Source organism: Carassius auratus, chromosome 7 (assembly GCF_003368295.1).
Source record: "Carassius auratus strain Wakin chromosome 7, ASM336829v1, whole genome shotgun sequence".
Lineage (NCBI taxonomy): Eukaryota > Metazoa > Chordata > Actinopteri > Cypriniformes > Cyprinidae > Carassius > Carassius auratus.
The window spans coordinates 26,709,743-26,722,898 of record NC_039249.1 but is presented as its reverse complement, the minus strand read 5'-3'; the positions used below and the strand labels follow the sequence as shown (position 1 = coordinate 26,722,898).

General features: G+C 35.8%; 1 protein-coding gene across 1 annotated transcript; it reads left to right on the top strand.

The window, feature by feature from the left end:
• The first annotated feature begins 3,299 nt into the window (after positions 1-3,299).
• LOC113106361 (cadherin-related family member 5-like) lies at positions 3,300-12,399 on the top strand. The gene is made up of 14 exons (XM_026268217.1): positions 3,300-3,462; positions 4,117-4,292; positions 4,968-5,030; positions 5,869-5,958; positions 6,089-6,175; positions 6,805-6,909; positions 7,004-7,189; positions 7,921-8,011; positions 8,100-8,197; positions 8,341-8,547; positions 8,836-8,949; positions 9,693-9,759; positions 11,108-11,262; positions 11,428-12,399. The coding sequence occupies exons 1-14, from the start codon at positions 3,372-3,374 to the stop codon at positions 12,007-12,009; spliced, it is 2,112 nt and encodes a 703-aa protein (XP_026124002.1). The 5' UTR covers positions 3,300-3,371; the 3' UTR covers positions 12,010-12,399.
• Positions 12,400-13,156: the final 757 nt, after the last annotated feature.

Here is a 13,156-nt window from a genome sequence, read left to right as displayed (position 1 = left end):
TGCAAACATTCCAGATTATTCTAATCATATAATCATGGTTTGAAATTCACACCTACTAAATGTGGGTGAAATTCAATGATATAGTAGTTAACGATATCAACTCTCTAGCCAGTTTGGCAGGTTATGATTACTGTAGGAGTTGCCAACATTAGCAAAACAGCATTGCTAATGCACTGGTGAGGATGCGAGAGGCAATATTTTAAATGTTGCACAATTTGTAACTTTGCAAATACATGTCAACTACCCTTTAATAACAGTAGACTTTATTTTGATGGTCCCCTAACAGACATTCTGCTAGTACATGCAAGTACATGTCAAGTGCATAACCCTAACCTTTAGTGTAACCTGACAGTTTTCTAGTACTCCAGTAATACAGTAAAACTTTATTTTATTTTAAGGACCAATTCTCACTATTAACTAGTTGCTTACTAACATGCAGATTACTAGAACTTTGACTGCTATTACATTTAAAGCACATATAAAAGCTTTATTCTGAATTTTAGATCCCTTAATGATACCCCATACCTAAACTTAACTCCAACCTTACTTACTATTAATACGCAGAAAATTAGGAGTTTATTGTGGTGAGAGTCATAGTTAATTGTTAATGAAAAGTGAGAATTGGTCCCCAAACTAAAGTGTGACCTAATAAGAGTCAATTGATGTGTAAGTAGCTGCAAAGCTACTGCAAGGGGAACATCAGAAGCTAACCCAAAATTCATCATTTAAAATTCCCTGTGTCGTGTTTCTCTCTTCCTTGCTGAACCAATTCCACTGAACACCACATTTCTTCGAACTCCATAAAACCTAAAACTGTAATTAAATTTCAGTCTTATATTTAACATTTAAGTGTAGTCAGGCCTATGTCTCTTTTCTTATGTCTCTTTCTTTGCGCTTCAGTCTCCTTTATCATTTCCTTTCACACCCACAGGAGCTGGTACTCATAACACCTTATCCCATTATCTGAATCCTTTGTGTCATTTGTAATAATAACTTTAATTTCAATCAAGATACTCTGATTCAATCTGCTCTACTCGCAGTATTTTCTCAGAGTTAACCCTATGTTAGCCAAACCCGAGGAACATAGAACCCTAGGTCATGTTCAAATCTGTGGAGTACAGAACCCCGAGCAAATTATTCTTTCACTTTTCAAATCATGTTCCAACTGAGTTCTTAAAAGAGAATGCTCAAGCTTTCGCCAGGAATTACAGACCTTCTTGAGACAACTCTCTTATTATTTCAAAACTGCACAACACTGGCCTCTGTTGGTGAAAGAAGAACATGCAGTTAAAATGATCATCAGGAGGGCCTTGCAGCAGGTGTGGAAAGGCTGCAGAGCCAGTGGGTGGAGCTTGATGTCCAGCTTCCTGTCATTGGATGTAACCACAATTCTGTGATTTGAGAAGGCTACATTGATCAAACATAGGCTATGATCGCTCACTGTCTGTCATTTTGACATTACATACAAAACTGAACTATTTTAATAGCTTTTACAGTAGTATTAGCAGTTTTGGGAGAAGCGAAAAAGAACTGGCTTAATTCTGATGAGCTGTTGGACACGGGCCAGGCTAGGGCCTACATTTGAGGCCCATACAGGGGGCTTCTATACTATTTGCCTGTAGTATAGGTCATAAACCCTGCTTATTATCATGCATATTACTAGTACAGTACATTGGCTGTTTATACTTATAAAGCACATATTACTGCCTTTATCATAGGTCATAAACTTGTGTAAACGAATGGGACTTGGCGTGAGCCAAACTAGAAAATCAAATTACACTTCAAATACATTTTTCCCAAAAGATGTTTAGTTCTTATAATGCTGATGTGTGCTCAAGTGTTTCATTTTCTCATAAGTTAGTTTTAGTTAGTTATTTGAGGCTATGAGAATGGGGTTTGGCATATCGAGTGCTTGCGACTGGGTTTAAAGTAGAAAGAGGGTGGAATTGTTTTGAAAGAAGCATTATGTTGGCCAGTATTTCTTTCAAAAACCTTACAAAACAATGCAGCCTACAGCTCAGCTGTTCATGGCCTTCTCCATGAATCCATGACAGCAACACACATCTACATGGCTGCACAATGTGTCTGCTTCATGTGACACTGTGTTCCTCTTGTTCCCACACAGAGAAGCAGTGGGGAGGATGAGGGGCTTCTTCTTGTTTGTCTCCAAACATGTATTATACTAGCTGATGTCACGGTCGCGTGTGGCAGAGAAGAGCTCTGATTGGCTGAGAGGGAGGAAAATATTTTGAAGGAAATTAAGTACTATCAACAAATATGCTAAACTAAATAGCACACGGCATAAAGAGTTCTTGCTCTCGCTCTCAGACTTGGTCAAAGCTGATCAGACGCACACATTATTACGTAAGTCTTGAGAAGACAGTCTGGCAATTACTTTCACACATTATAGAATATGAAAATAAAACATTTGAGTGTTTTATGCAGAAAATTAAAAGAGTACTGATCTATGGTAAAATATGATTCATAAAATATGATCAACACTTTCAGTCCAAAGTTTAGAAAAAATTAAGATTATTCATTCATTCACAGTCAGCCAGTCAGTTATTCATTTAATCATTCATTCATTCTTGTCTCTTTTTATAAAGTTCTTAAAAGTATCTTATGCTCACCATCTCATGGTTTCCAAAAAAAGAAAAATGTTAAGCAGAAAAAAAACCTAATTAAAATCATTAATAAATAATAAATTTAGAAAATAATGCATATAATAAAATATACTTTTGTGTTTAAACACCTTCGATTCTGGATACAGATCCCAGGATTATTATTATTGTTTTTTTCTCATACTTTAGTTTTCATAACTTTATTATTATTATAACATTTGGAACAGCTTTTAGAACAGCTGCAATACAGTAATTGTGCCTAAATATTTGGTTGGCATTTCGTTATTAGTGTAAATCTACAGCACTGATCAAGGATTCAAGTAGTGACAGGTTAACTAACTATTATTAATATAACTTTTTGTTTTATTTCTCACCACATTTATTTTGTAATTTAACTTTAAATGAATCCAGTGCTGCATAGCTTTCATTTGTTCATCTGGTTAGACTGTCAAAGTAATTTTATTATATTTCACATTATCAGATTTCTCACAGCCTCCCATCCCGCAGTGCTTCCACTAATACAAAATGATTCCTGAAAAACAGATGCAAGTATTTGGGTGGGAGGGAGCAGACCACTGCTGGCAAGCTCTTTAGGCAATATATGACCGTAAGATGAAGTCACAAACATCGCGACTGGAGTCAACTCCCACTCATCGGTCAGCACAGTCAATGCTTTATCTGAAGAAGTACCAGCTGGTGCCACCGTCTCATAGTCCTCCATACTTACTTGTGTGGATCAGAAACTGGGAAATGGACATGATATTTAAGCGTAAATCCATAACTACCATCTTTGGCTGTTTATTTGCATTATTCTCTCACAAAATCTGCTTTGCTGAGAAAAGTAAGTTACTCTTGTTTCAGTTTTTAGATCTGCTAAACTATTGTCAGCAGTGCTATTGTGTTGGTATGACGTGTCAGTCTCTCTGTGGGTATTTTTTTGTGGGTATAAGTAATTTCAGCTCAGTCAGTGTAAATAAAGACATGTCTGTTCACTGTCTATAGATGACTTGAATGTAGAGCTTCATAATATTCGCTTCGATATTCATACTGTATATCTAGTTGTTCAAAATGCTTTCCAACAAATATAGTGTCATCACAAAAAATTACCTGCCCCTCAAAAACTTTAATGTGCTATAAAAACTGCTTAGTACGATTTCAAAAACAGCATTATGACTTTAAATATTGATATGTTCGCACAATTCTAAAATAAATAAATGCTAATTAAAATAGTCAGTTTAATTTATTTTAAAACATATTCTTAAAACATCTAAATGCTATCTAAAACATAGCATATTAGAATCAGATTCAGAGAGCTAAAATTGAGTATCACATACAATATCTGTGCATACACATTTACAAATACAGACAACAAAGATATCGTATTAATGTATTAACTGTAAAATATGAATTTGCACAAAAAATATTTGTATTATATAACAAAACACATTTGTGTTATATCTGCTAAGAAATGGTAATTTTTGTTTTCTTTCCACAGTTTGTACCACCCCCTCAGAGCCTGTAACAATTAAAGAGAATAACACCGCAGACACAGTCGTTGTCTATATTAACACAACAACAAAGGATGTAACGCTGAATCTCACAGAGAATCCTGGGAATGCCTTCAGTCTGAGAGGTTCAGAACTGATAGCAAAGAAGGGCCTGGACTTTGAAGTATGTTTATTTAATGTCTTTCCATTTTCTTGTGCCAGTTTGAGTAAGAAAACAATGATGACACTGTAAGAAAATCCAGTTAAACCAGCTTCAGATGGTAGTTATGTTTACTTGGTTTCTAGCTGGTCATTCATGGTCAGTATCTAATTCAAGTTGATTTAGTAAATCAGCCGCAGTACCAGCCATTGGACCTGGTTTAAACCTGGTGGTAGACCAAACTGGACTGGCAACAAACCAGCTACCATCTTCCATATAACAGCTTGACCATTTTAAACTAAAAAAACTTTTAGTAAAATTTGATATGACTTTGGTTGAACTTGACTTGGTTTAACACTGGACTACACTCTTAAAAATAAAGGTGCTTAAAAGGTTCTTCACAGTGATGCCATGGAAGAACCATTTTTGGTTACACAAAGAATCATGCAGTCAAAGATTCTTTAAAGAACCATCTGTTTCTTACCTTTTTATAATCTGAAGATCCTTCTTTCATCACAAAAACCTTTTTGTGAAACAGAAAGGTTCTTCAGATGTTAAAGGTTTTTTATGGAACCATTTAGACAAAAAAAAAAAAAAAAAATTCCTTTTGTGGCATCATGAAGCACCTTTATTTTTAAGAGGGTAGTCATGTTTAATCAAGTTTAATCCTAACTTCGCTGATATTAAACTGTTTTCCAGACACTTTCAGGTCCTGAAGAACTAACTGTCCAGATCCGATGTAATAAAACTGGCTACAGAAGTGTAAGTTACTCAGAACTACTATTAAAATGATGGATTTCATGCAGATTAATTCAAAGCAAAACAAAAAAACAAAACCAAAACAACAAAGTTGATTGAAGACAATCAATCAATAAATATATATATAAAATAATGGACCCACTTTATATTAAGTGGCCTTAACTAATATGTACTTACATTTTAATTAATAATTTAGTACAATGTACTTATTGTGTACATGTTTTTACATTGTACTTATATATATAAAAAAAAAACTACATGTAATTACAACTGTATTTAATTTCTGTAATTACATTTATAATTACACTGTTGACCCACACTTTACACCTTAACCCACCCTTAAACTTACCCATACCTCTGACCCTCTGCCTAACCATACCCCATCCCACCTCAATAGCAGCAAAAGTGTTTTACAATACAATATGAACACAATAAGTACATTGTACTTATTTTTTTATGTAAGTACATAGTAGTTAAGGCCACCTAATATAAAGTGGGACCAAAATAATTAACCACTTGATTTTCAATTATGAACTACACATGTGGTAACTGCATTGGGACACCTGAGTGAACTTCGAGGGAAAGGGACTTCATATATTCACAAAAAATCCATCTTATTCAATTTGAAACCATCTGATTAAAAGTAATTGTAAGAATGGCTCAGAAAAGAACTGGTGTGAGATAAGCTAGCATTTATCATTTGTTTGGCGATGCCACTTGAGAATGTTTTCTAATGACATCCAATGACACCAGTCTGTTTGGGGGTCAATGTTTTATCCAGAATTAATAGTTTATTTTTCATTTTTGGCATTTCATTTTCATTTGTACATTTTATCTACAGATCACTCTGATTGTAATTGTTCGTGTTGTGAATATCAATGACAACCCTCCATCATTTGACAAGAGCGAGTATACACTCCACATAAATGAGGTGAGATTACATGCATAGTACATGTAAGTGAAGTCTGACAACTCACTCTTCATTTTTTAAATCAACTGTCAAAGTGAGGATGCTGTCATTCTAGTCCATTCTAATGTTGTATTTTGTGTGTACTGCACAGCTTACACCAGTTAATAGCAGCATTGGCCTGATTGAAGCAATAGATGATGATTCTGAGGTTCTGTATTATTCTATGGAACCAACTGTGGTAAGTAATCAATTCCTTTTCTCTAATGAGAAGATCATTTCAGTTTCAGGAATTGTTTACCCGAAAATAAGTCAGTCATCATTCTCTCATCCTCCTGTTATTCCAAGCCCATATGAGCTTGTTCTGTGGACCACAACAAGAGAAGATGAGCAGAAAGTCCAAGCTGTTTTTTAAAACTCCAAAAAAGAACAAAATAACAGAAAAGCATCATAAACATGACTGTTACATGTGCTGTTACAAGTCTTTTGAAGTCAAACGCTATAGCTTATTGTGATGATCTGACTGAAAATTAATGGGATAGTTCACCCAGAAATGAAAATTCAGTCATCAGTTTCGTATTCTCACATTGTTTCTTAACCATAATATTTTGTTTATCTTCAAAAAAAAAAAAAAAATCTGAGAATGTCCTGTCCTTGAATTTTTGTCTCGTCAGAAGTCTTGGATTAAACCACTCAATTCACATGGATAAAATCTATATTAACTTTTTGAAGCATGAACATGGACTTTTAATAAAACGACTGAAATCAAACTGTGAGAATTTAAAGCAATTGGTTTGAAATGGTATGAGAAAGTGACATTCTTTGCATATTTGCATGAACTATAACTTTAATATAAAGATTTCTTTACAGAACAGATACTTCAGGCTTGAGACCATGTACACACCAAGCATCCTTGTGAACAAGATTATAGATTACGATGTCATCCAACAGGTGAAACTGATCTTGTATGTGCAGGTATGTAAAACTTGCACGGTTTCATTTGAATGTGATCATTTCAGAAATTTTCTCCTGATCTGATGCAAACACAAACAATTCTTGACTCTAACAGGATACTCTACCTCCATCACAACCGGGTGAACTCTCTTTCACAGCTTCAGCAACCATCATCGTCAATATTATAGACATTGATAACCGTCCTCCCTGGTTTCAACCATGTACAAGAGTAAGCATTGGTAATGCCAAACTCTGCCTGAGCCTGGGCTACAGGGGCAGGGTGAACCTAACAGAGAAACAGGTACAATTTCATTCATATTATGGCCAAATTGAAATTGTTCACCCAACAATTTAAATTTGCTGAATTTCCCTTAGGCCATCCAAAATGCAATCTGGAGCAGATTAGAAGAAATTTAGCATTACATCATTTGCTAAGTGTGCCCTCTGTAGTGAACTGGTGCCATCAGAAGAGAGAGTCCAGTTCAATCAACGAACTCCAGTTCATCAATTCAAATTTTGTGAAGAGAAAAGCTGCATGTTTATCATAAATCTATCATTACAACGTTTTGTCATTGCTTTGGGCCAAAATGCATGTCCTCTATCCATAATATTGCTTTCTACAGTTTAAATACAGTCTGAATCAGGGGAGAAATATGCAAAGGACTTATATCAGAGCCATACACTAAGAGACAGTTTAAAATTAAAACACTCTGATGACAGATTTGTTTCTTATAAACAGGCGGCTCTTTTGCTTCACAATGCATTAACTGTCTTTTAAATCATTGGGATGTTTTTATCAGCTGTTTGAACTTTCATTCTGACCCTTCACTACACCCATTCCAATGGTGAGCATGTGACATGATACTAAATATCTCCAAATCAGTTCTCATGAACGAACAAACTCATTTAAGTCTTTTTATGGCCTGAGGGTAAGAGAAAATTTTAAGCAAATTTGAATTTTGTGGTGAACTATTCTTTTAATAAATGCAATAGTGTGTTTTTAAATTATTCATACTAAATTGGTATTTCCAGGATGGAGCCTTGCAATTGCAGCCAGGTCCAGTTTATGCCAGAGATGGAGATAAAAGCAGAAATGAAGAGATAAGCTATAAAATTGTTCGAGGTATTAAAGCATTTTTCCTCACATAATTGTTGCTCCTACACACTTAATGCTCAACACGAACTGCACAATCATTTCTGTGATTGCCTAGGAAATGATGACAACATATTTCAGATTGATGAGAAATCTGGAAACATATCCATGCTCAAACCAGCAGATACAGCTGGCCCAATATCACTCTTAGTTTTGGTGAGTTTCTTGTGCATATTATGAAGACTTTCATAATTTTGTGACATATGCTTTCTCACGATATCTGATTGGACCTGAGAGCAAATACAATTTTCACTGCTTAATTTTGATAATAATATCAATCAAACTTCTGTCCTTCCCAGGCTTCCCAGGTATTAAATAGAGATCAGTTTGCCACCACTTCAGTGACTATTGATGTAATGAAAAAGAGCAGAAATGCTCCAAGGTTTGAGAAGGATCGATATGAAGGGTATGTTTACAGTACTTCAGGGCCTGAAAACATGGTGCTTAGGGACAGGATATCCAACAGACCCATCAGAGTCAGAGCAAGGGATGAAGATTTTGCGAGTGTAAGTTTAAAACTTCTAATACGATTGTGATTTAGCCATGTGACCCTATAGAGCAACATCTTTGATGGTTTTGGAAATGTTTTTAGGTTTAGGGTTGATGTTAGGACTGGGGTTGGGGCTTAAGCAACATTCATACCAACGTATCACTCCCCTTTCATTTTAAAGCTAGATAATGGTTAGATTTGGGGATAATATTTGTTTGAGAGAAATGTTTTTCTTTTCCAGGACCAACAAAGAGATTGATCAAGGATCAATAAGAGATTGCCAGTTTCTCCCTTTATTTTTCAGGGAATCAATCCTGACATAAAATATGAAGTGCAATATAGCAGCTATGTTAATATCACATCAGATGGGTTTATACTTTTGAAGAAAGCTGTTCGGACTGATTCATTTGCTGTGCAGGCAAGTAAATATGTTTTGTTGCATATATTTTGAGAACATTTTAACCACATCATATCTGATAATAGTTGTTTGCACATGAAATCTGTCTACTTTTACCATTAATTACTTTCTTCATATATGATTCTACTTGTGTCCTAACCTAACACAGCATTGGTTCTGAGCAAGTTTCAAGCAAGTAATCTATATTAAAAAAAGTACTGCACAGTAAGAAACACATATCACATATTTGATGCTTAATATAAAGATGTAGATGGATTTTGGATCTATGAGATCTGAGTGAAGGCAGAGCTACCCAGTATGATAAATTATTGTCAAACAGTCCTTTTTGTTCACTACAGCCACAACATTTAGCAAAGCTTTTATTACTTATTTTATCCTGTCAATTTTTTTAAATACATGTCTTACTTTATATGGGAATCTTGTTACACTTAAAAAATGTTAAACAACTTTCTTTGTTTGTTTGTACAGTACATTTCAAAATAATTACAAAGAAGCAGCAAGTAACATATTGAGTTAAACATAACATTTCTAAGTGGAGAGGCTGAAAATATATATTTTTTCTGTATGGGTTGGTTTTAGGGTGTGTAAATAGGTAAAGATAAATTTAGTATAACTACAGAAATTAAGTACAGATATAGTTTATTGCATGTGTGTATAGAAACAATTAAAAGTACAATGTAAGTATGCACACAGTAAGTGTATTGTATCAAAGTGTGACTGAAAATGATTTATTTTGCAACCAGCTTCGGGCAGTGGATGTGTCTACTGGTGAGGCAGGAACAACTACTCTCTCTGTGATTGTAGTACCACGTAAGTTATACAACAAAAAAGTGGGTAGCACTTTATTGGTTGCACTTTATTTTACAGTACGTGTATTAACATGTACTTATAGTGTACTTACAGTGTATTTATCTAAGAAAGTTCTGGTAATACAAGGTAACTACATGGGGTAGGGTTAGGTTTAGGGGTAGGTTCAGGGTTAGTACCTAGTTATTACATAGTTATTGTAATTACTATAATGAGTACATAGTATGTACATGAGGAACAGGACTGTAAAATAAAGTGCTACCACTTTATTTTACAGTCCTGTACCCCATGTACATAGTATGCTGAAAGGTGGCCTTTCAGGAGCAGGATTAAACACCCCTTGTTTGAGTGTTGAAGGATTACTTCACTTTCAGAATAAAAATTTCCTGATAATTTTCAAACCCCATGTCATCCAGTCAAAAAGAAATTAAGGTTTTTGAGGAAAATATTCCAGGCCTTTTCTCCATATAGTGGGAGAATGGGATCCAATGGGTTGAAGGTTCAAACTGCAGTTTCAATGCAGCTTTAAAGGGCTCTGCACGATCCCAGCTGAAGAATAAGGGTGTTATCAAGCAAAATGTCATAAAAAAATAAAAAAATAAAAAAGAAAGAAAGAAAAATAATGAAAATTGATATACTTTTAAACCACAACTGCTCATCTTGCACTAGCTCAGCTGTTCTCAATTCCAGTCCTGGCGCCCCCCTGCTGTGCACATTTTGCATGTCTCTCTTTGTTAACACACCTGATTCAGATAATCAGCTCTTTAGAAGTGAGCTCCGTGTATGAACTGTGTTCCGATTGACATGGTCCCTACACAGTGTTCATTGCTCTCTACTCCCTGAGCAGGGAAAATCTGTTGTAGTTTACCTCACTTCAGAACATTCATTCACATATTTGCACTGTGCAACGTCTTCACATACGGACAAGTGTAACATCATATACCTCGGTAAATAAATATAATTTAATTTCACATCTCGCACACGTCAATGCACTTTGAATGGAACATACGTATATGTTCGCTTCGAGCTGGAATCATGGCTGAATATCCTGTGATGTCCACTTCGCAGGGAACTTACATTCGAATAGAACAAACGTCTTTAAAAAAAAAATTTAAAAGGCCATTTGATTTTTTTTTTTTTTTTTTTTTTTGCATGTTTGAATGTTTTCCTCAAAAACCTTAATTTATTTTCGACTTAAGGAAGAAAGAAAGACATGAGCATCTTGGATGACATAGGAATGAGTAAATTTCAGGAGATTTCTATTCTGGTAAGTAAGCTAATCATTTAAGGTTCTATATTTTTCCAGCATGTTGCATGTCTAATTTTTTTTTTTTTACACCTGCCATATCAGCATTGGGGGACCAGTCGCCCGATGAGGGGTACCGTGCGGGAGACATGGCTTTGCTGGGCTTTGTAATGGCTGCGTTACTGGTGCTCTGCCTCATTGTGATTGGCTATCTGATATCCCGTGTCAAGAAGGGGAATCCTGATGCATTCAAGTCTGAGGTCAGCATCTTCTCATCAATGCTCAGTGAGTCCAGCTCTGAGTGTCCACTTTGTAAAAGAAATTACGCTTAAAAGGAAAGTTCCATAAGAACACCGTAATCATGTACTACAGCAGGTAAAATACAGCTCATGAAATTGTGAGATTAACCCTCTGCCCTCATTCAGTGTTTAGGGCCATGCTTGAAGTTTACTCAGCCCCCTAACAGGCCAAGTCCAAGAGATAGCATGCAGTTCACCAATGATGGTTTCTTGAATGAAGGGGACACAGGGAGAGCCAGATCCAGGCGAGCTGAACTGAGAGAAAGGAGACTGGATCCACTTCAAGCAGCGAGGGTTCGAGTGATACCTCGCGAGAGACAGAGGCACTGTAGCTCTTGTGGACTCCAGACACATACAAACCATTCTCACCATAGTCCTGCCATCCAAACCAGAGGAAAGGTGAATAAGCATAAAGTAAAATCCATTCTGGCTAAAGAGAGGAGGAAGGATGACACACAAAAGACCGTTTGGTTTAAGGAGAGTGAGGATTCTTCAGATATCGAGGTGGAGATCATCCCTGACACTATAGGGCTTAAACCAGAAGAGGACATGAAGAAAGTCGAAGGGGATTTTGCTTCCGCTCAACCGGAAGACAGTGATATGGAACTGGGGGAGTTGACGATGCTCAATTTACAGGACTTGAGTAGCAGGGAAACGGCAATTTCTGATAGTAGAGAAGGACTGAACACAGAAAGAAGAGATCAGTGAAACGGTAAAACAAGAGCTCATTGCTCACCAGAGACTGAATTTGTTTATTTCTCAAGTTTGGTTTGGCTGAAATAATTGATATTTGTAAAAATATAACCAGGTCTTGTTCAGACATAATTAATGGCAAAATACTGACAAATTTATTCATATTGGTGATAAAATGCGAGTACATTATGATATGCATTTTTCCATTGTGTGATATGCATGCTAAATTAATATGCAAACATGTGTCGATGTGTCTATAGTTTCAGAAAACAATGCATTTAATGTTGGCTTGCTGCTTTATTTAATATCAGCTGTGTATGTGAATAATACATTGAGAAACAGAGTATTTTGTATAGTTATGTAAATTATGTGGAAAACATCTAGAATAAAGTAAATTTGAAAGTAGCATCAAGACCTGATGTGGTGCCTGATTAAAAACAGGGTTGCCAACTCTCACGCATCTGGCGTGACATCAATCTCACGCTGAAGTCCAAGCGTGAGTGTCATGCCTGATGCGTGAGAGTTGGCAACCCTGTTAAAAATATACATGAGACAAAACCAATTAATTTTAACACAGCTATATTTATAGCCCTTTATCCACATGAGCAAATTACACAAAGGATTTTTCTTTAAGGAGGATGTTATAACTGGATTGTTATGTTGTCCCTTGCAGGTGTCCTGAAAGTGTTTGGGTCTAGAAAACAACAGTTGCCTAAGTGCTTACATTTTTTAAAGAACCTTAATCCTGAATTTGTCATTGTAGCAGAGTGGCCGAGTAACTTGTTGGTAAGTGCTATCATTAAAAAAAAAACTCTGAAATCGTTAATTTATCTGAAATCGTTATTTAATGACAAATTATAGCATTATACACTGTATGCTGAGAGACAGATTAGTGTGTGGTGTTAATGATGACAGCATACAACAGAGATTACTAGCTGAGGAGGAACTGAAATTTGAGACAGCGCTAAGGAAAGCTCAGGCGATTGAAGCTACTAATAAGGATATGGCTGATTTGCATGAAGATAAAGGAAATCGTGGGTACCACTGTTTTCAAGATGGACACAGGAGAAAAAAGCAAGATTGAGGCATATCCAGTAAATTCAGCAACAACAACTGGGAGCCTTAGCGTTTGAAATCTGACTGTCAAAGAAATCAGTTGCCA

Excerpts from the sequence above, each read along its gene's own strand:
- LOC113106361 (XM_026268217.1), top strand. The coding sequence starts at position 3,372 with ATGGACATGATATTTAAGCGTAAATCCATAACTACCATCTTTGGCTGT. Across the intron at positions 3,463-4,116 it reads AATCTGCTTTGCTGAGAAAA|TTTGTACCACCCCCTCAGAG; the intron begins GTAAGTTACTCT and ends TTCTTTCCACAG. Across the intron at positions 6,910-7,003 it reads AACTGATCTTGTATGTGCAG|GATACTCTACCTCCATCACA; the intron begins GTATGTAAAACT and ends TGACTCTAACAG.